This window comes from Phaseolus vulgaris, chromosome 4 (genome assembly GCF_051622355.1).
Source record: "Phaseolus vulgaris cultivar YP4 chromosome 4, ASM5162235v1, whole genome shotgun sequence".
Lineage (NCBI taxonomy): Eukaryota > Viridiplantae > Streptophyta > Magnoliopsida > Fabales > Fabaceae > Phaseolus > Phaseolus vulgaris.
In genome coordinates, this window is record NC_143501.1 from 10,634,303 (window position 1) to 10,658,597 (window position 24,295).

At 35.3% G+C, this 24,295-nt stretch overlaps 1 protein-coding gene across 1 annotated transcript; it reads right to left on the bottom strand.

The window, feature by feature from the left end:
- Nucleotides 1-9,958: 9,958 nt before the first annotated feature.
- LOC150027897 (uncharacterized) lies at nt 9,959-12,935 on the bottom strand. Its single transcript, XM_090300944.1, has 8 exons — nt 12,161-12,935; nt 11,919-12,077; nt 11,528-11,785; nt 11,066-11,446; nt 10,793-10,999; nt 10,473-10,708; nt 10,240-10,396; nt 9,959-10,140 (listed from the first exon to the last, which is right to left on the bottom strand). Exons 1-8 carry the CDS (start codon nt 12,425-12,427, stop codon nt 10,042-10,044), a joined length of 1,764 nt encoding a protein of 587 aa, XP_090157070.1. The 5' UTR covers nt 12,428-12,935; the 3' UTR covers nt 9,959-10,041.
- Nucleotides 12,936-24,295: the final 11,360 nt, after the last annotated feature.

Consider the following 24,295-nt stretch of genomic DNA (forward strand, 5'->3'; position numbering starts at 1 on the left):
GCCAATCAATCAATATAAAGCAAGTATGAAGGAAATTATTTCATGCATCTGACACGGGTACCACGTACTGCAGTTAAAGGAACCTGAAAATATGCACTCTTTTAATGAATTAAAAGAAAATAGAACCAATTAAAAGTTTAAGAGGTTTTTGCAGAGAACTATAAAATTCCTATTTAATTGAATAACTCGTTAGATGAATCATTAATGCAGAAAAAACTATGGGTTTTCAAATGAGCAATTTAATCGATTATATCAACCAATTAATCTATTAAAATAGAACATAATGAGATATAAAACTTGAAAAAAAGATATATAGAACATTTGAGTAACCAAGAATCCCAACCCAAATTCAGTTATTAGATAGTTAAACCTGGCTAATGGTTTAGTGAACAGGCCAACCAATTGATTAACAATTTCAATGAACTTATTTCAGAATTATAAAGACTTTTTCAACTTGTACACATGATCTAGATTTTGATTGTCCTCAAAGTTAGGAGGTTGTGATACATATAATTCTTCATTGATAAAGCCATTTACAAAGACACTCTCAACATCCATATGAAAAATCTTAAAACCACTCATACAAACATATACAAGGAGTAATCTTACAACCTATAGTCTAGCTACATGGCCATAAGTTTCATCAAAATCTATCCCTTCTTCTTAATTATAACCTTTAGCTACAAGTCTGACTTTATTTCTAATGATAATACCTAACTCATCCATTTTATATTTGAAAATTCATTTTGTACCTATTACATTAATGCTTCTAGTCTTGGGTACAACCGTCCAAACATCATTTCTAATAAATTGATTCAATTCCTCATGTATAACATAAATTCAATGTCCATCTTTTAAGGCATCACAATATTCTTAGGCTCAATTTGTGAAACAAAAGTCATTGTATTGAGGAAATTATTTAAAGAATGTCTAGTAGATACTTCCTTTTTAATCTATTCAATTACATTGTCAAGTGAGAGATATCTAGAAATTTTCCATTGGGTAGGCCTTTATGAGATTCTTGTCCAACTACATATCCATCAGAACTAACTTGATTTCTTCGTTTGTTCAGGTTTAATTTGGTGAAGTCTTCCGAAAATTCATCATCATCAACCAACATTATTTTGTTAGTTTTTGATTCATAAATAATGCAATATTTAAGTTCAAATATCACCTTACGACCTTTGTCATAATCCTAACTGATACTTAGTAGATTATACATTAAACCATCAACTAAGAGTACATTCTGTATAGTATTTGAGAAACCATTCTCTATATCAACAGAACCAAGGATTCTTCCTTTATTATTGTCACCATAAGTAACATAACCTTTAGATTTCAACTACAAATTCACAAACTTGTCAACATCCATTATGGGCCTTGAACATCCACTATCTAAGTACCATAACTACTTATTGGCTTTCACGTGCACATTGCTTAAAGAAAAATCACATCCAACCATCTAGTAAAGGTTTGCCTCCTCACCCTCCTTTGAAGAAGCACTTGAAGAAGTCTCATCATTATCCTTCTAGGTTATGTAGGCTTTTCTATTTTTGTTGCCTTTCTCAAATTTCTTGTCATTTGCCTTTTTTTTTTATTACTTGGACATTCAATTCTGATATGTCTTTGTTATCCAAATCCATAACATGTCAAATTAGAAGAATTTGAATAATTTTTTCTATTTACATACATTTTATGCGAAAAGTTTCCATCCTCGTTTCTCTTTCGTAGAAAATTTTCAAATTTTCCGACCAACACATTCAGGTTTTTTAAGTCACTACATTCTTTCGAATCTTATTCACTAACCCCTTTCCTCTAAATAATAGTTTTCACAAAAATGCTTTCCTGCTCATTGAGTTTTTTTCATCTATAACTTGTGGTCTCTTAATTTTCCAAACAGAGATGCAATTTTCATGGTTGACAGGTCTTTAGACTCTAAGTTGTTGTTACCTTAGGCTGCCAACTTCTGTTCAGACATTTCAATATTTTGATATTCAACTCTTCCTTATCAAATACTTTCCCGAAGCCAATAAGGTGATTTAAAATATGTGTAAACCATTTTTTCACATTAACTATGGTCTCTTCCTACTGCATCCTGAGGAATTCTTGGATTAATGCATGTTTTCGAACTCTCTCGAAATCAGTTGTTCCCACATATGTGACTTCAAGGATGTCCCACACTTCCTTTACAATGTTGCACTTAGAAAATCTAAAACTCATCAAGATTCAAAACACAGGTTATAATATTTTTGGCCATGCGGTCATATTGAGATTTCTAATTTTCAATTTCAAACAAATAAGACTAGGGTTTTTCTACAAATTCATTATTAACAACATGCTTAGGAATAAGCAGTCCATTTAAAATGGCATCTTATATCCCTCTATCAAGAAGCTCAATAAAGATTTTTATTCTAGCCTTCAAAAATTGATAGTTAACACCTCCAAACATAGGTGGTCTATTAATAGATGCATCTTATGCAAAAGGAAGCTTGTTTTAGTCATTTTTAAAATATAGGATCAAATCTTGAGTATCTTTCAAGAACCATCTCTTGATGCTAATTGTTAGAATAAAGGGATTGAGTTCGGGGGAGGGGGGGTGAATTGATCTATCACGTAAGTTTTTTAAAAACAAAATGACAAAGTCCAATCAATTTTACGATTTTTTTGCTTTCACAAAACTTTTTAAGAACCAAGAACACTCAAGAAAAAGTAGTAAAAACTATAATAAAAGGAAAGACAAAAAGAAATACACAAAGGATTTTATATTTGTTTAGTCTATCTCAGAACTACATCCAATTGTCCAAGCCCACCAGCCGAGCTCAAACCATGACAATGTTTTTACAAACACATGACCAATACAACAAACACAAGAAATCAACTCCTGAATCCTACAAGATTGAATTTCTAATCTCGTAACTCCTTGTTAGAAAAACTATGATTGGAAATCTTATACAGAAACGACAATAAGACACAAAAGGAAAATAATACAATGAAATAAATTCACCTGAACCCAACAAGCACATCAGTAGAAAAAAATACAGGTGAATCTTTACGTTTCTCTCTTACATAACACTACAAAAAATCGTGTATAAAGTGGCAGCTATAATATGGTGGTTATTAATAACCGCCACAAGTTTCCGTACAATACGACGTCTTAGTAACCGCCACAATTATCCTTTAGAATGTGTAATTCTGAAATGCCACAATTATCCTTCAGAATAAAAAGCCTGCGTTTTCCGTCCCTCCATACACCATTCCTCATTATTCCCAATTTTTTTTGAAAACTTGCTTTGACTCTTGGAAACTGAATACACTCTTAACTCTTCACATTTTTCATAAACACTCTTCCCTCTCTCTGCTAAAAAATTCGCCCCTCTCTTTCACGAAACACTCATGAAACCCTATCACCCTCTTCCCTCTCTATCTATGTAAAACACTTACGAAACCTCTCTTCACTACACACTCACGGAACCCTACCTCTGTTCACTCTCACGTCACTCTCCGTGAACCCTACCTCTCTTCAATCTCGCGTTCACGCGTTACACTCTTCGCGACTATTCACTATCACAACCTCCTCCGCCACCGTTTGTTCAGGTTTGAAATCTACTGCTGGATTGTTCCTAATTTGTCAAATCTATTGTGGTTATTATTTTTTTTTGAAATATATTGTTCTTAATTTGGGAAATCTATTTTGTATGACTATGCTGATTGTGTTATTGTCTTTGCCCTGTGCTGGTTGGTAACTTGCCTTGTGTTAACGACTGATCCTTCACTTGCCAAAAATCCAATGATCAAAGTAAATCGTGACAGAAGCGAATTTTACGGAGGTACCAAATTCCGATTGATCTATCACGTAAGTTTTTTAAAAACAAAATGACAAAGTCCAATCAATTTTACGATTTTTTTGCTTTCAGAAAACTTTTTAAGAACCAAGAACACTCAAGAAAAAGTAGTAAAAACTATAATAAAAGGAAAGACAAAAAGAAATACACAAAGGATTTTATATTTGTTTAGTCTATCTCAGAACTACATCCAATTGTCCAAGCTCACCAGCCGAGCTCAAACCATGACAATGTTTTTACAAACACATGACCAATACAACAAACACAAGAAATCAACTCCTGAATCCTACAAGATTGAATTTCTAATCTCGTAACTCCTTGTTAGAAAAACTATGATTGGAAATCTTATACAGAAACGACAATAAGACACAAAAGGAAAATAATACAATGAAATAAATTCACCTGAACCCAACAAGCACATCAGTAGAAAAAAATACAGGTGAATCTTTACGTTTCTCTCTTACATAACACTACAAAAAATTGTGTATAAAGTGGCAGCTATAATATGGTGGTTATTAATAACCGCTACAAGTTTCCGTACAATACGACGTCTTAGTAACCGCCACAATTATCCTTTAGAATGTGTAATTCTGAAATGCCACAATTATCCTTCAGAATAAAAAGCCCGCGTTTTCCGTCCCTCCATACACCATTCCTCATTATTCCCAATTTTTTTTGAAAACTTGCTTTGACTTTTGGAAACTGAATACACTCTTAACTCTTCACATTTTTCATAAACACTCTTCCCTCTCTCTGCTAAAAAATTCGCCCCTCTCTTTCACGAAACACTCACGAAACCCTATCACCCTCTTCCCTCTCTATCTATGTAAAACACTTACGAAACCTCTCTTCACTACACACTCACGAAACCCTACCTCTGTTCACTCTCACGTCACTCTCCGTGAACCCTACCTCTCTTCAATCTCGCGTTCACGCGTTACACTCTCCGCGACTATTCACTATCACAACCTCCTCCGCCATCGTTTGTTCAGGTTTGAAATCTACTGCTGGATTGTTCCTAATTTGTCAAATCTATTGTGGTTATTATTTTTTTTTGAAATATATTGTTCTTAATTTGGGAAATCTATTTTGTATGACTATGCTGATTGTGTTATTGTCTTTGCCCTGTGCTGGTTGGTGACTTGCCTTGTGTTAACGACTGATCTTTCACTTGCCAAAAATCCAATGATCAAAGTAAATCGTGAAAGAAACGAATTTTACGGAGGTACCAAATTTCGATTTTTCAGTATTCTTGTTTTTATTCTATAACTCTTTCTATTTTCTCTCTAAATTTTCTTTAAAACTCAATAATTTTTTGTTGTATTGCAATGTACGATTGGATGATAATGTAATTCTATGAATGCCCTGCCTATGCGAATTAAATTCTTATTCTCATTCATTGGCATTTGATACTTAGAAAATTAAAGTAACTTTTATGTGCAAAGCACACCCATAAGTTTCTTAAAATTATTTTAAATTAACAAGGTAAGGAAGGAGGAGGTATGCATTTCTAACAAGTAATGGTGGTTTGTGGAATTATCCCTTATGCTAGTCCTTATGAGTTTTCATATTTGTTCAGGATCAAGCTAGTGACTTGGTTCCTGTATCTATCACTACATCATAAGTGAGCATTCCAGGCCTTTACCTAATGCATGACTTCATCATTGCTAAAGAAGAAGAGCTTATGAATCTTTTCATTCCATATCAATGCTAATTGTTTAGCTTACCATGTTTTCATTTTTCTTGCATTGTTGATTTTTCAATTATCTTGTACTTATGGTGGTTCTTCCTGTACAAAATTTTGGTCTTTTCCATCTTCTCAGGAACTCTTCAGGCTGTTGACTAAAGGCCTTGAAATAAAGATAATGATCTTGAAATAACTCAAAGAAAACTCAAAGAAAAGTATATTAGGTAAGTAATAACTATCTCTCAATAGTAGAAATGGTTTTAGAAATGCAAGTTCAAAAATGTGTCAAAAGGGTTCAAAAGGAGAGTTAGATAGATTTTAAAATGTCAGATTTAATGGGCTAAAATTGTACTTTAATATGTTAATTTCACTTACTCGTGAAATTGATGCATTAAACATAGTTTTAACATATTAAAATAGATTAGTTCAAAATACTCTAAAAGGACATGAAAGACTAATATGTTAAAAACATGTTTTAACTGATGAAAAAAAATCCCACATAACTGCTTATAGTTCTAAGTAATCTTAATCAATTAAAAAAAATATAATTGATTAAAATTCTCTATGCAATCATTCCATACTACCATATAAACATTTTAGTGGATTAAAAACATCTTCTAATCAACTAAAAAATTATTATGTATAAGATAAGTTCTAAAAAAATCAAAATGACTTTCTGTTCTTGCTGTCTGACATGGGTCGGACCATAGTGGTGGTTACTATCTTCCTCAGTCTTTGCCACAAATTCCAATGGAGGGTGCTTCACCTATTGATTAGACTCCATTGATCAAGTCAGTGAGAGCATTTATATATTATAATATAGTGTAAATAGCATAGAGTTAACTTCCTTAGTAGTCAGGATCTCAGGGCCCTTTTATAGTAGTCGTCAAGAATTGATAACAACAAAATTTATCCGTTAATATTCTTCCTTTATATTTTGAGGTTACATCCTTTGTAGAGTATCGCCTCTGACTGGGTTTCTTCTTTCTCCTCCTTCTAACAACTAACTGAAATCAGATAAAATCTTCTTTTGGTGTTTGGGCTGTGTTAATTTTACCAAAAGTGAGAAGTGGATGCTCTTTTAGAGACACTGGGCCTTATCATCTTTGGGCTGATTTCTAGAGTTATGGTATTCTCAACAGCTACCGCCTGACTGATGGGCCAGGGGTTCAAATGTTTAGACTACGTACCTGGCATGCCCTAATCGGATCGTAGATCGAACATGCCGAACAGGACACAACCCCTGATGCAAACCAAGCCCACAAGGAGATGACCAAGGATGCTTTACACTATGAAAAGTCATCTCAACATACAAGTGGAGACCTCAACAGAGGAAGAATTGGACCAAGACCGGAGAATCTAAAGTTCTTCTTGCTGGTCTTCTTAATGATTAGAAAATGTTGTAAATAATTTTGGGCTCACTTTGGGAGTTCAAATAGAAAATATAGGCTAGAATAAGGTACCTTTAGCATAATAAGGGGTGTGGGTAGCATTTTAGCTTGTTGCTAGCCCTTTTGGAAGACATTTTGACCTAGTTTCTAGAAGGACAAGCCTAGGATGCGGGTTTGACTTAGTCAAACCCTAAGGCTGCCCATTTTTTCCCTTTTCCCATCCTACCCCTTTAGCTTGTTATCCAAGGCTTATTCACCTATAAATAGGAGGTCTACCTAGTGTATTTTACCTGTTGAATTACTTACAAGAAAAGTTAGTCTGCACAAATTTGTGTGTGATGCTAGTGAGGCTTGTTCCTCTTAGTCTTTAGTCTTATGTTGTGAGTTTTTTAGAGCTCTCAAGTGGCGGCTTCCAACACTTATCTTGAAGTAAATTCATCCTCCAAGTGGCGTGCTCACTTTCTCAACTCCATTCTCATAAGCTTCCTTACTCCTTCATCTTTCCATTCCATTTGTCATTTCATTTATTTCATAAATATATGCTTGTTTGATTTCCTTATTTCCATTCGTTTATTGCCTTTCATTCTTGTTTTCCATGTTCAATTCCGCACCTATTCATGGCATCATGTTCATCTTATAATTGTCTTTTTCCTTTTGCCTTTGTGAAATGAACCTTCACATCTACTTAACCAGTTGGTTAAGTTAATGTCCAGTGGGGATGTTCCTTAGGTTTTAACTCATAATTGCCTAAAAATCTCAATCCTAAAACAAAAGTGTCACCTAAATGAAAACTCTTAAAATCAACTCACATCAGCCCCCCAAATTTAAGCCGGGTAGAGCAAGGCAAATAGGCTAAAATGAGACGAAAATGTGTCGTCAGTGACAAGATATTTTGCCAGAGGGTAGGTGTCGCACGGGTTTTGAAGCGTCTTTGGATGAAATGCCATCTTAGAGGCGTACATGTGGCTCAACATCAACAATCCTTATTTTTTGTCGTTTTTCTTCCCTTATACTTTCAAAAAGCATTCTTTTAACTCATTTCTACCTTCGCGCCTTGGCTAAGAGAAAAAACCCGTGTCCTTTGTGATAATGCCTCTTTTGGCACGCTGGTTATTGGATATGTGCAATCCCCTCCTCGGACTATTTTTCCTGGGTTTACACTATGTTTGAGATTCATTTCTGGTGTTTGTTTATCGTTTCTAAGATTGGGATTTGTCATTTGTTTCTGGGTTGAAATCTTTGTTCTTTCTTGTTAAAGCTGTTTTGTCTTCCTTAGCCAATGACCCACCTGAAGATCTCTTGGAGTTTGAGAACATAGACATACTAACACTAGTACAAAAAGGTATATTAACGACGGTTAAAATCAACATTTAAAGACGGTGCCAGAACCGTCGTTATTGCAGGCGTCGTTAAAAAGTAGTAGTTTTTCACGACGGTTCTTTAACCGTCGTTAAAACTCCGGCTTATAACAACGGTTGGATTGACGGTTGGATTTAAAGACGGTTCCAGGAACTGTCGTTGTAAGCAGGTACTTTTAAAGACGGTTCCAGGAACCGTCGTTATATGTAGGTATTGAAAAAAAAATATTTTTTGTTTTTTAATAAATCTCAAACCTGCATAAAATTTTCAAATCCAGAAAATCAAAACATTTAAAATCATAATTTAAATATATATATTACATACAACAAATTATATCATTATACAAAAAAGTTGACCTAATATATGAAAATTTTTGTCATTCTAATGATTTATCTATTCTAAGGTGTTATACATGGTAACAAAATACTTTGACCATGTTGTTCTCACATACTCCAATGCTTCCGAATCTAGCGGGTGTTTATCGTTGAAGAACTGTGATATTTGAAATTTTTTGAATTAGTGCATGAATAATAAACCCCAAATTTTAAAGTGTTTATTGTATTGAGGTATTACCTGATCCCAACCTTTCTGAATTGCAGCTTGCAAAATAGTCAACATCCACTACATAACATAGTAACCGCACTCATAATTTCCAGATTGCCTGTTGCACTGCATGTGAAAATAAATGTATTAAATGAATGAGTGAAACACATTAAATTGAGTGAACAAATATAGTTTGAATACCTTAAGGTCACTAGTGCAGATAAGTTAAACAAATGCGGCTATTTTAAATTTACAAATGCGGTCATAGAACCGCATTTGATCAACACGCATTTGTAAATCTGGAATTTACAAATGCGGTCCTATGACCACATTCATAAATCACATTTACAAATGCGGTCATTTTAGGTAACCGCATTTGTATATTATTCTGAATTAGGGAGTGGGTTTGGGGTTTAGGATTTATGAATGCGGTCTTGGTAAAAACCGCATTCATAAATCACTATTTACAAATGCGGTCATTTACTAAGACCGCATTTGTAAATGCGAATTCACTATTTACAAATGCGGTCTTGGTAAATGACCGCATTTGTAAATAGTGCTTTTTTTTTTTGGTACATCCTGTTTTGTGCAAAAACCATATATTTAAATAACCTGCATAATGATTAAACCCAGCCAGACAAATACAAAAATGTAGTAACCAATTGAAATCATCAAAATGTACATTTACAAGTGATCAAATTACATATAATAAAACCACTAATGTTGTTTACTTATGCTAGAGTTATAAAAATTAATGAAGTATGTGAACCAAGAATCTTTAACATATGAAATGCCTTCCTCACTCATTGGTGTTTCTTCTGTGAATAACTGCATTGCAAAGTTGACATAAATTAGTTTCTAGATATATATATGTTCAAGAATTATAAAAATGATTTAACATATACCTCCTTCCAACCAGTTTTAACACCTAGTCTTATAATGGTAATCATCCATTGCATAATGTAATAGCCACACTCATAGCTTCCTGGTTGTTTATTACACTATATAATTCAATAAAAAGTAATATGTTAGTATATTGATAAACAATGATAATAGAGAAAGAAAAAAATTACAAACCTTTACTCTTATGTAGTTCAAATTATTTGAACTGGATCGACCTTTTAGGATGTTATATCCACGCCATGAACTGGTTAATACAAAAAACCTCGTTAGTAGATGGTTAATTAGTAACATATACAAAGTTAAGTTTATACTATACTTACGTATCAATGATATCCTTAAATTTTGTGGGCATCTTCTTGTGTAGGGAACAGAACCACACAGCAGTCTTATCAACCATTGATAAGACAAGTAACTGCCAATGATGCCTATATGATCATTGAAAAGAGTTAGTAAATATTTAAAACATGAAATAATAATAATTGATGACATATAATTAAACTTACTCATTAATGTAAGGGCATAAATAAATTTGTTTTCCCTCTTTTTCCAGGATGTTAGTGATGTATGCTTGAGTCTCAGTTGAGTTTGGTCCAACGGGATTAGTATATGCAGGATCTACGAATCCATACATATTTTCCTTCCCCTCAGTGATACAGACTCTATGCAAAAACCTACAAGTTTTTAGTTAAAGCATAATCAATAATAATTTAACATAAAGTAAATTGAATAATAGGTAAAGATACTTACATCATAAAAAATTGAATTATACTTATATTGAGCTCCTGGTTCCCAGATATAAATTCTGATAAATCTGTGTTGTAAATCATCAGTGGCAGTTCAGTGTTGATTTGAAAAAATGTATTATCCCACGGAACTGGAAAAGGATCATTGCCAATCTGACTAGCAATGAGACGTAGGGAAGCCATAGGATCGTCAACTGGAACCTCACGCTTCTTTTTCGGAGTTGGTGGCTGAAAAGGTTCCTACAAGATAAACAACATTTGTATTAAATTATATGTAATATATAAATATAAATAAAAAATAATATAATGAAACGAAATTATTACATGAGGTTCGGGCATAGATCGAATGAGCTCTCTGGGCCAGGCAACGAATGTCTGAAATGCATCGGCCACAGTGGTTACCTCATCTGAAGGTAGTGGAACACGAGCATCGGGAAATCGTACTTTTTCAACAGTTACCTTCGCCACATCAGGGGAGAGAGGAACGTTATGTAAGGTGGTGGCGTTTTTATAGACTTTTCCAAGTGCCACCACCCGAGGAAGTTTGCCGCCCACTACCAGTAGCTCACAATCCTTTGTCTGCCCATTGATATCATCCCCTGATGTTGGAGGAGCCGCACAACTCCCCTTTGTGCTCTTGGGAGTGGGACTAACAAGGGGTTCAATCGGCTCAGCACAAACTTGTTGCGATAGAAACTCTTGTCGCATTCGATCATTCTCCTTTTTCATCTCCAGCCACATCAAATCAGTCTCCTTTCTCATCTCCTCCATTATTTCTTCACGTAACTTAGTCTTCATTTGAGTTTCCTTCTTGGAGGAGGAGGATGGCTGTCGTTCTGAAACTCCAAAATAAAGTTTAATTCCGACCCCTTGTCCAGCGGCACGAACACGACCAGAGTGTTCAGGTCGTCCAATTGCTTCAACCAGGATATCGTGACGACCTTCAGCAACAAATGTACCGTCAGATTCCAAGGAATCCTGCAAGAGTACACAAAAATCATATTTTCAATCATTAATATAATTAATGCTTTAAAAAAGTTGAAAATAACAAAAATAACTTACAATTTTTTCGATTATAACCCCGGATTGCTCGGAACTTGGTGCACCGGACTTTTTAATTCGGGCCCTCTTCCATTTTTCATGGCGAAAAGGTGGTGGAGGAGAAGTGACCCCTGTTTCCACATTCTCAGAATACGTCCCCTGTTGAGATTTCTCCTTTTCCACCATCAGTGTTTGCTCAAGTTTTCTATACCCCGAACGAGACATAACGTGCGGGGTAAGATTCTTCAAAGCTATCTCTTGAGCTTTCTTCCGACGATCCTGTCATAATTGAAATAAACAAACTGAAGTAAATAAGATTAACTTATTAATGTTATATAAACAAAAAAGTTACTTCACTTACCATCCAAGCCTCATTTTCATGGCTTTCTCTAAAAAGACGCCATGTCTCTTCATCAATATGTTGGTACTTTAAACATGGATTTTCGTCTTTAAGGTCGCCAAAAATGTATCTCGATGTCAGTCTTGACTTAAAGGTACGAAATTTAAGTGCGATATTGGATAATATCTTTGATCGAAGCGGTTCCACATCAGGAATGTCAAAGTTTGCCTGCAAAATAACATCATGAAATTAAAATTAATTAATCAATATTAAAAAGCATTATATGATAACAATAATAATGTAAAGCTTACCAGAACATCCTCCCATAGCATGTTCCGATCAACCTCTGAAACCTCATCCCATGAATTAATCAAAATGGAGAGCCTCTCACGAGAAACAACTCCAAGATAGCTCATAAACTCATCTGCCTTAGGACCAAAAGCCACTCCAGTGTTGACGTCAATGTCAACATGTGTCTTCTCACCAGCAGCACGTCTCAATGCAAGACGCTTCAATCTAGTAGGTCCTCTACTACCTCGCCCAGATCGAGGTCTGACTGGAGTCTGGTCGTCATCCATGTCTCTGTTAAAAAAATTAGGTAACAAACATTAGTTAATGTGCATCGAATTAAAATCATATAAAAATAATACATAAAATTATAAATGTTTATTTACATGTTGCATGTGGGTTGAATGTTTATATGTAAATTCCTTCACTGTGGTCTTTACGGGTTGCATGTACATCATCAAGTACATCGTCATCTTTATTAGTTATCATTGGTGTGAATGAACGAGTTTCGCCATATTCAATATCATCTATGGCTTCCCCTTGTTTTTTCCCGTGTAAAACGACATACCAATGTTCTGACGTAGGATCTTTCACATAGAAAACCTGAGATGCTTGTTGAACCATTATAAATGGCTCATCTCGATACCCTATCTTTCGAAAGTCCACTAGTGTGAATCCTGATTCATCAATTTTAACCCCACTTTTATTATCAACCCATTTACACTTGAAAACTGGAACGGAAAACTTAGTGTAGTCAATCTCCCATATCTCTTCTATAAACCCATAGTATGCCATTGATCCAAGTACTGGATTTGTATCTTTCGAAGTCGAAAACTGCATTGACTCGGCTTCAAGAGTAACACCAGAATTTGCTTACAATATTCACACCACGTAAACATTTACTTGTAGAACGCCTGTGGTGCCATGAATTAGCTGGAACACCTATTGGATTTGCTTTTGTCATGTACTCTGAACAAAATTCAATACTTTCTTCAGCTATGTACCTTTCAATCATTGAAGCCTCTGGACGATAATGATTTTTCACATAACCTTTCAAAATTTTCATATACTGCTCAACAGGATACATCCATCTTAAGTACACTGGTCCACACAATCTAACCTCTCTTACCAGATGCACCACTAGATGAACCATGTTGTCAAAAAAAGACGGAGGAAAAAACATTTCCAATTCACACAAGATAACAACAATTTCATTTTGAAGTTCATCTAGTTTTGAGGGATCAATGACTTTACAACAGATGGAAGAGAAGAATGAGCACAAACGGGTTATGGTGTGTCTAACATTTTTTGGTAAGATCCCACGGATAGCTACCGGCAACAATTGTTGTATCAAGATGTGACAATCATGAGACTTCAACCCAATTAACTTCAAATCTTGCATTGACACTAGACTCTTCACATTTGAGGAATGTCCTTGTGGCACTTTCACACCCTTTAGACATTGACAAAAACTAATTTTTTCATCTTTTGACATTGTGTAACAGGCTGGGGGCAAATATGTACGCTTACCCATTTGTATGGGTGCCAACTCGCCGCGTATGTTCATCTCAATCAAATCTAAACGAGCATTTAGACCATCCTTCGTCTTCCCGTTAATGTTAAGAAGTGTACCAATTAAGCTATCACACACATTCTTCTCAACATGCATTACATCTATACAATGTCTGACTTCTAACCTCGACCAGTACGGAAGATCAAAGAAGATTGATTTCTTCTTCCAAATATTTGTCACAGATGACTTTTTTTTGGACTTGCCGAAGGTGTGGTCTATGTTATTTACCTTTTCGTAAACCTCAACACCGGTTAATGGAGTTGGTGGACCACTACCCTCTTGGTGTCCATTAAAGACTTTTTTCAACCTCCGGTAAGGATGATGACTTCTAAGAAACCTCCGATGCCGAAGATATACTGTTTTCCTTCCATGTTTCAATTGTTGAGAAGCAGTGTCTTCTTCGCATATTGGACACGCTTTGTGACCCTTAACACTATAACCTGATAAGTTACCATATGCCGGAAAGTCATTGATGGTGCAAAATAACATGGCATGAAGCTTGAAAGTTTCATTAGCAAATCCGTCAAATACTTCGACACCCTGGTCCCACATTAACTTCAAATCTTCAATTAGGGGACTTAGATAAACATCAATATCATTCCCTGGTTGTTTCGGACCGGATATCATCATAGACAACATCATGTATTTTCGCTTCATGCACAATCCAGGAGGTAAGTTGTAAATAACTAGTAATACAGGCCATGAACTGTGATTTGTACTCATATTACCAAACGGATTCATTCCGTCTGTAGCTAAACCAAGTCGGATATTTCTTGATTCTTTACCAAATTCTGGAAAGTCATCATCAAATTTCTTCCATTGAATAGAATCAGCTGGATGTCGGTACATGCCATCGCATTTCCTCTCATCTGCATGCCATCTAAGATTCTTAGCATCGTCTGGGTTTGCAAACAAACGCTTCATCCTTGGAATGATGGGAAGATACCACATAACCTTCATTGGGGGTCCATGCTTTTCCATGTCATCAATAGAATCATCATCTTTTTGTTTCAACTTATAACGTGATAACCCACACCTCGGACAACTTTTCAACAATTCAAAATCTTTCCGGTATAATATACAATCATTAGGACATGCATGTATCTTTTTGTACTCCATACCCATTGGACAAAGAATCTTTTTTGCCTCGTAATTACGATTAGGTAGACTATTTCCCTCTGGAAGCATATCCTTTAACAGCTGGAGCAATTCCGTGAAGCTTTTATCAGTCCATCCGTTTATTGCCTTCAAATTCATCAATCTTAACACCGCCGACAACCGTGTGAAGTTAGTTGATCCAGGATACAAAGGAGTCTCTGCATCTTTTGACATACTTTCATATCCATGCGCTTTTGCAAAACACTCAGCTCCCACATCACGAATCATGTCCTCCAATCGATCATCATCTCCATCATCGTGTACTGCTTCATCCATGGTAGAACCCACATATTCTTCAGTTACGGAAACACGTGGTAAATTTAATAATTCACCATGCCATGTCCAAGTTGTATAAGATCGAAGAAACCCATCACATAGCAGGTGTTCCCTCATGATATTCACATCCAGTATCCTTCCATTCAAACAGTTAACGCACGGACACCTGATCTTTGCTCCATCATGACCACTAATAATCGCGTTACGCTGCGCAAATTGTATAAATTCCTCTACTCCCCTTTCGTACTCATCACTTATACGAACAGCATTAATCCAACTTCGATCCATTATATATTCTGGAATATAGTTAGGATTTTCTAATAATTAGTATTCTCTTCAATCTCACACATTTGCCGAGGGTCGAACACCCCCGGACTCAATCCAAACACGATATTTCTATTCTAAAAGTAACAATAACTAACATAACATAAAACTTTTATTAAAATGTAATTAACAACTAACTAAATATTTCACTTCTAAAATTAAAATTCTAGAACAAAGTTTAATACACTATAGAATTATAATTCCATAAAGATTAATATCATATTCATTTTTATTTAAGTAAAAGTAGTTTAAAGTGACAATTATAAAAAATAAATGATGCCAGGGAAAAAAAGAAAGATATGCAAAGAGAAAGTGCAAAAAATAAAAATAATTACAAAAATAGAATTTATATATAATATAAATTTAAGAAAATAGAAATTATATAATACAAAAATTCAAAATACACACAAATATATAAATTATTAGTTATTAGTTATACATTCCAAGTTATATTAGTTATTAATTAAATATATATTATAATACAGAAAAATAAAAATTCAAAATATTAAATATGAATTCAAAATTTTAAATATAAATTCAAAATATTAAATAAATACAACACCAACCTTTAGGTTGATGGTGATCGGAGACGAAGACGAAGGCGTATGCGAAGGCAGTGGCGGAAGCAGTGGCGGTGACGGAAGCAGTGGCGGAGCAGAAAAAACCAGCGAACCAATAGAACAGTAACCACCTATATGCAGAAAACGAGTAAGGAAACGAAATGACAATGCCAAGGAAGTGAATAATGACAATGACAAAAACGAAAACGAAAACAAACGTTGAAGCAGAGAGAGCTGAAACTTACAATGCAAAGCGGAGAGAGCTGAGAACGTTGAAACGAAGAGCGGAGAAGACGAAAGTGAAAGTGAAAACCAGTGGCGCGCTTCTATTTTTAGGGTAAAATTGATTTACAAATGCGGTTCTAGGGTAAGACCGCATTTGTAAATCAATTAAAATGAATTACAACTGCGGTCATAGTAAAGACCGCATTTGTAATTCATTCTGAATTGAATTACAACTGCGGTCATACTAAAGACCGCATTTGTAATTCATCCGCAGTTGTAATTCATTTTAATTGATTTACAAATGCGGTCTTACCCTAGAACCGCATTTGTAAATCAATTTAATTACAAAAATGCCACCGCGTTTTTTACAAATGCGTTTAAACGCAAAGCCGCACTAAATAAATAGTCGTTGTTTTCAAATTTTGTACTAGTGGGTACATCCAAGTGAGTTTTTGTGCGTTTGAACTTCTTCTCCCACACAACATATTATATCCAGAGTAAGCACTAAAATAATAAGATTTCATGTTAAAATACATAACATTATATAATGTATAAGTAATAATAAATGTTAAATGAAATTGTCGTACCTGTCTATAATGTTTTTAAAATAGGTAGGGGGCTTTTTATGCAAGGAGCAAAACCATGCAGCGGTATGATGTTTTATAGATATGATCAATAGTTGCCAATGATGCCTATATAACAAATTAGTTAATTAGTTTATCTTATTTCAATAATTTATTATAACTTATTTAATAAATAAGGACTTACTCATGGATGTACGGAGCAAAATAAATTTGTTTTCCACCATTCTTTAAGGTAGTGGTGATGTATGTTTGTGTTTTCGACTTTTTGTTTCCAATTAATTGAATGACTCGAGGGTCTAAAAACCCATATATATTGTGTTTCCCCTCATCCAAGCATAATCCAAAAAGATACCTAAATTTCAATAAGTTAGTACTAATATATTTAATAAATCAAAAGTATAAAGATTTTAAAATTTGAACTTACATAATCCATAATTGCACAACTGTTATGTTAATTTCTTGATCTCCGGATGCAAGATCCAACAAATCAGACATGTGAACGTACAACGGTAGATTACTATGCCTTCCAAAAACATTGGCATCCCATGGAACCTCTAAGACAGTTGTATCTAAAGCTGTAGCAACTTCCACCAATACCGCCAGAGGATCATCAATGGAGAATATTTTCTTCTTTCCCAAAGGCAGTTTTGTCTTAGGTTCCTGCTACTCATCAACAAACAAACAAATACTTAAATTAGTTAGAATGTAATATATCTGATATATAATTCTATTAGTATTAGTGCAAAGATATATCATAAAGTTTATAGGTCTGACGAGATGTCTGGGCTAGGCAACGAAAGTATGTAATGCCTCTGCTACAATTGTGACCTCTGATGTCGGCACAGGAACTGTAAGATCACCATAAAGGACCTTCTCCACCGTGACCTTCATGAAATTAGAAGGAAGAGGCACATTGTATAACATTGTGACCCCTTCATAACACTTACCCAAGGCAACGAATCGAGTCAAAGAATTACACTCAACATATAACTCGCATTGGCTAGTTGAGCCAAAGTCATCTCCCGATAGATCAACCGCCGAACAACTCCCTTTAGTGCTGACTTTCTTAATAGGAGGCGGAGGTGGTTCATCTTCTAGCATAGTAGGTGGTTGCTGAGAGAATCCTAAACCCTCCAACCGCTTTTTGAACTCCCTTTCCATTCGCACATTAAACTCCTCCATGAAGCTTTCTTTAAGCTCTTGAGTTACCTCAGCCTTTAACTACTCACGTAATTGTAGTAAATACTCTTGGCTAGGTTGATTGGACGATTGTTCCTTGCTATGTGATGAAGGTCCAAAGTATGACCGAATCCCAACCCCATATCCAGCTACACGAACACGTCCTGGGTGCTCAGGTCGTCTGAGAGCAACATTAAGAATATCATTGTGACCACATGGATTAAAAGTCTCCTGTGTTGACTGGTCAGCAAGAGAATCCTAAAACAAATGAAAAGAAATTGTCAAACTTCAACACATTGAATTTAAAATAACACATAAAAAACATATTTCTTACAATTCGTTCAACTGTTTGTTCTGTAGACTTAGAACTCCATGTCCCTGATGGGTTTATACGGGCACCCTTCCACATCTCATGTCGGGGTGGTGGAGATGGAGGCCTTAAAGAATCTACACTATTCATTTCCTCAATGGAAGTAGAACGTGCTTTAATCTTTTCTTCAAGCATCTTCTGCTCTAACAACTTATAACCACCACGGGACAATAAGTGTGGGGTATCATTATGTTCCTGAATGGCTTTTGCTTTCTTCCGAACGTCCTATCATAAAATTCAAAATTTAATAATACGTTAATATAAACTATATTCAAATATAAAAGTGATATGAACCTGCCATTTTTCAGTTTGTTGAATCTGCACAAACTGCTGCCAAGTTTCTTCATCAAGGGATGCATATTTTGCACAAGGATTTTCTTCTTTCCTTTCACCATGTATATAATCTGTTGTCAATTTTGATTTGAACTGACGAAACTTGACACCTACATCAGAAAGAACCTTCGCTTTCAAGGTTTCCACATTCGGGATCTTGTAATGCGTCTACATTATTTGAAAGAATTAGTTCATAAACAAGAACAAAGTATAAAAGAACTTTAGATTAAACAAAGTAAAAACAATTACATACCAGAATATCTTGCCAAATCATGTTTTTCTCGTGGTCAGACACGTGATCCCAAGACTGAGTTAAGATAGAGATCCTTTCACGAGACAGTACTTCGAGATAACTCCTATATTTCTTTGCATATTGCCCAGTGGCCACACCAGTGTGGATATCAATAGACAAAGGTATTTTGTCATCTTTCTTTATCTTCTTAAACATATTATTTAATCTTGTAGGTCCTCTACCAGTTTTTGAATGAGAAACTTTATCATCTGTCATGTTCCTGTTATCTAACAAATATGATAAGCATCAAGAATATGAAATATAATTAAAATGAAATATATTGTAAAACTAAACATGAATCACATGTACATACAAATATATATTCCTTCGTCATGATCATTTCGAGTTGCATGTACAACATCAACAACATCCTCATACTCTTTATTGATGGTCGTTCTTGTAAGTGATTCAATCTCACAAATGTCATTCTTTGTATCTTATGGGTCATTATGTTGCTTTTTTCCATGTAGCACAACAAACCAGTGTTCAGACGTAGGATCTTGGATATAGAAAACTTGGGAAGCTTGATGTGCCATTATGAATGGTTCGTCATGATAACCTATCTTTCGAAAGTCAACCAAAGTCATTCCTGATTCATCAACTTTGACACCAGTCTTATTGTCAACCCACTTGCATTTGAAAACAGGTACAGTAAACTTGGTATAATTAACTTCCCAAATCTCTACTATGACACCATAATAAGGCATTGATCCCACAACATGATTTTGATCCTTTGCAGTTGAAAACTGCATAGACTCTACTTCCAAGGTGACTCCGCTATTTTGCACTGTACTCCTATCATCTCGAGACTTTGTGTAAAACAAACAACCATTTACTTCATAGCCAAAACAACATAAAACATCAAACTTGAGACCGTTTGCAAGCCATGTTAATGTTTCAGATGCTGATGGATCATTCATTATTTGTTGCTTAAACCATGACATGAAAGTTTTGTTATGCTCAATTAACACTCATTTTTCTGATTGTCTTGGATTTTTATATTTGACAATGTCTTTGTGTGTATCCAAGTATGGTAACACCTCATCAGTGTTATTCAAGATATACAAGTGTGCTTGCAGAACCTCTTCTCTAGATTTGCTTATGACATGTACACCTTTTGAAGATTTACTTATCAATCTACGAGAGTGCCAACCTTTTTCAGGAACTCCTATACATTTGGCTTTTGACAAGTACTCAGAACAAAACTCAATAGATTCTTCAGAAATGTATCTTTCAATAATGGAAGCTTCCGGACGACATTGATTCTTCACATATCCTTTCAAAATCTTCATGTATCGTTCAACTGGATACATCCATCGCATATAAACTGGCCCACACAATCTGATTTCTCTTACAAGATGAACAACCAAGTGTACCATAATATCAAAAAAAGATGGAGGAAAAAACATCTCAAGTTGACACAAGATAACAATTATTTCTTCTTCAAGTTCATCCAACTTCTGAGAGTCAATCTCTTTACTACATATGGAATTGAAAAATGAACATAGTCGAGTGATTGTATACCTAACATTTTTTGGTAAGATTCCACGAATAGCCACCGGTAGTAATTGTTGCATTAGAACGTGACAATCATGTGACTTTAAGCCAATTAGTTTCAAATCATTCATAGATACAAGACTTTTCACATTTGAAGAGTAGCCTTGTGGTACCTTAACACCTTTCAGACATTCACAAAAACTTGTTTTCTCTTTCTTTGACAAAGTGTAACATGCTGCAGGCAAGTATGTATGTTTACCAATTTCTCTCGGTGCCAATTCCTCTCGTATGTTCATCTCAATCAAATCCAGACGTGCATTCACACCATCCTTTGTTTTGCCTTTAATGTTCAGAAGTGTTCCTATTAGACTGTCACACACATTCTTTTCTACGTGCATTACATCTAAACAGTGTCTGGCATCTAACTTACACCAATACGGAAGATAAAAAAAAGATTGATCTCTTCTTCCATATTTCATTGACAATTTTCTTCTTCTTCATTTTTCCAAAAGTCACATCAACATTTTTTATTTTTTCGTAAATTTCAACACCACTTAAGGGAGTGGGACAAATGTCATGTTCTTGGTATCTGTTAAAAGCTTATTTCAATCTACGATACGGATGATATTTCTTTAGAAATCTACGATGCCCAAGATACACGGTTTTTCTTCCATGTTTCAACTGCTCATATGATGTCTTCTCTTCACATATTGGACATGCTCTATGGCCTTTCACACTATAACCTGACAAGTTCCCATATGCAGGAAAGTTATTGATAGTACAACATAACATCGCATGCAATCGAAAAGATTCATTGTTAAACGCATCAAACACATCAACCCCTTCATTCCACAATAACTTCAAATCTTCAATCAATGGATATGTCATTTCTAGGTTGTTTTGGACCAGAGATCATCATAGATAACATCATGTATTTGCGCTTCATACACAAAGCAGGAGGTAAGTTGTAAATCACTAACAAAACAGGCCATGAACTATGATTACTACTTAAATTTCCAAAGGGATTCATTCCATCAGTTGCTAATCCAAGTCTTAAGTTTCTTGATTCTTTTCCAAATTCAGGAAATTCTTTATCAATATTCTTCCACTGCAAAGAATCAGCAGGATGACGAAGTAGTCCATCACATTTTCTATTATCTGCATGCCACCTAAGGTTTTTAGCGTCATCTGCATTTGCAAACAAACGCTTAAGCCTTGGAATTATTGGAAGATACCAAACAACTTTAGCAGGAGGACCTTCCTTTGTGAATTCATCAATTTCATCATTCTGACCAACTTTAACCTTATAACGTGACAAACCACATCTGGGACATCTTCTTAAATCTTCATACTCATTTCTGTATAAAATACAATCGTTAGGACATGAATGTATTTTTCTATACTCCATACCCAATGGACAAAGTATATTTTTTGCCTCATAATTTCGATTGGGCAAGGTATTTCCTTCTGGAAGCATGTCTTTAAGCAATTGAAGCAATTTTGTAAAACTTTTGTTAGTCCATCCATTCATTGCCTTCAAATTCATCAACCTTAACACTGCTGATAATCGTGTGAAGGTACTTGAACCAGGATACAAAGGAGTCTCTGCATCATTAGACATATTTTCGAAAACTGCATTAGCAAAAGATTCTGCTCCCACATCACGAATCATGTCTTCTAATCTATCATCCATTGAGAAATGAACTTCCTCCGAAGCTCCACGCACACTTGGCAAGTCTAACAATTCACCATGCCACGTCCATGTTGTGTAACTTTTCAAAAATCCATCACACAAAAGATGTTCTCTAATTTCAGGAACACTCAATATCCTTCCATTCAAACAATTGACACTAGGACACCTTATTCTTACTCCATTATGATTACTAATGTCATTATGCTGCGCAAATTGTAAAAATTCTTCAACCCCTTTTTCGTAAGCATCACTTATCCTTGGTGTATTAATCCAACTCCGATCCATAGAATTGGTAAACTAAGAAAATCTAAATCAAAATTGGCGAAAGTCAAACACCCACAGAATCAATGTATTCCATATAATCAAATGTAGTATCTTATTCATTATAAACCTAAACCAACATTGCCGAAGGTCGGACACCTCCGAACTCAGAATCAGTACGTTTAATATGTAAAGACAATATCAAATCATTAAAATAATATCTAACAATTATTAAAGCAATATATATATATATAAAATTAAATTTAATATATTATTAAATAAATAAATAAAATACTAACCTGGAAATGGAGCGAAACAAAAGTGGCAGACAAAGTTGGCGCCTATCCGCGGGAATGCGAAAATGTTGGCACGGAGACTTACAAGGCAGAGATTAGGCAGAAACAAAGTCCACAAGGAATGACAAGTTCAGCGACGACGAGGCGCAGCTGTGCGGTCGTGGAGGTGCGGAACCGCAGAGGTGGCGAGGCACGATGCGGCGATGATGATGACTAGAGAAGAGCGCGACCCACGACGGCGCAGGAAGCCAACGGAGGCGGAGATGCGCACGACAGCGCGGAACAGCAGTGGCAGAGTGGAGCGTAGTCCAGCAGTGGCAGAGGGGAAGCGTGGAGGCGACGTTTGGCTTAGGAACGGCGGCACGAAAGCTGTGAAAGTGAAGAACAAGAGGTAAAGTGAAGAGTGAAAGAGACGCGACTGGTTTTTCAGTTTTTTAAGCCAATTAAAGACGATTCCCTAGGAACCGTCGTTATAACTCCAAGGCTGAGGCAATCAAAGACAGTTCCAACCGTCGTTATAACTCCCAGCTCCACCTTATAAAGACGGTTCTTTACTGAACCGTCGTGATATGTTCCACTTATTTACAAAAGTGCCACCGTGTCTCTTATAACGATGGTTATTTAGGAACCGTCTTTGTTTAGAGTTAATGAAGTTTTTTGTACTGGTGTAACTTGAAGAAAAGAAGACACACTTACTTGAAAGCAAAACAAACATAACTTCTCCTCTCAGATAACAGTTCACAAACAAAATGGGTATGACATATTGCTATATATAGAGGAAGGAATACCAACCTTTGTAACCCCCTTCACTCGTTGGATCTTTTAAATCTTGCAGTTCCAAGATGAGAGTTGCTCCCACTTCTCAAGGATGTAATTGCTACAACCAATTCTACTTTTCCTAGCATGGCATGAGTGACTAGCCTTAGTTAATTCATCCATTAAAGCTTTTTCATCACTCATCACTCCTCGAGCCTACGACCCAATATGTAGGGATAATCAAGGAGATCTCGACCACCAAAGAAATGAAATTTTCCTTATCTTCAGACCTAAATGACAAACCTCTTCGTCACTCATGATTTCTCAAGCCTAGGGGGCTTGTATGTAGGGATAGGTGAGGAGATCAACCACCAAAGAAATGGAAATTTTATTTTCTTTGATTAATTTCTTAAACAATATAAAACACTTTTAAGTTCTATATAAAACACTTTTGAATCGAATTAATTCAAGCCCATCTCGGTAAGTTACCATTAAAATGTTATAAACAAGTTGACACTAGTGCAAAAACGCTTGTTTGCGACAACTAATATACCGTGTTTCACTATCAAACATTGTCTATCAAAAGACAGTGGCATTTTTGAAATTAAAACGGGTAGATAGACAACGATTGTAAGAGGAACCGCTGTCTATTTAAATCATAAAGGGAATAGACATCGATTCTAATCCAATAACCGTTGTTTATTCCCTCTACGATTTAAATAAACAATGATTCCTTTTACAACCATCATCTATACCTCAATAGAATAGATTACGTGCTAAT

What these genes read in the sequence shown, in the direction of transcription:
- LOC150027897 (XM_090300944.1), bottom strand. Translation starts at nt 12,427, where the DNA reads ATGGATGACGACCAGACTCCAGTCAGACCTCGATCTGGGCGAGGTAGT. An exon ending in CGGCTCCTCCAACATCAGGG is followed by an intron (nt 11,000 to 11,065) that starts GATGATATCAAT and finishes CTTCCTCGGGTG; the next exon opens with GTGGCACTTGGAAAAGTCTA. An exon ending in AACAAATTTATTTATGCCCT is followed by an intron (nt 10,141 to 10,239) that starts TACATTAATGAG and finishes AGGCATCATTGG; the next exon opens with CAGTTACTTGTCTTATCAAT.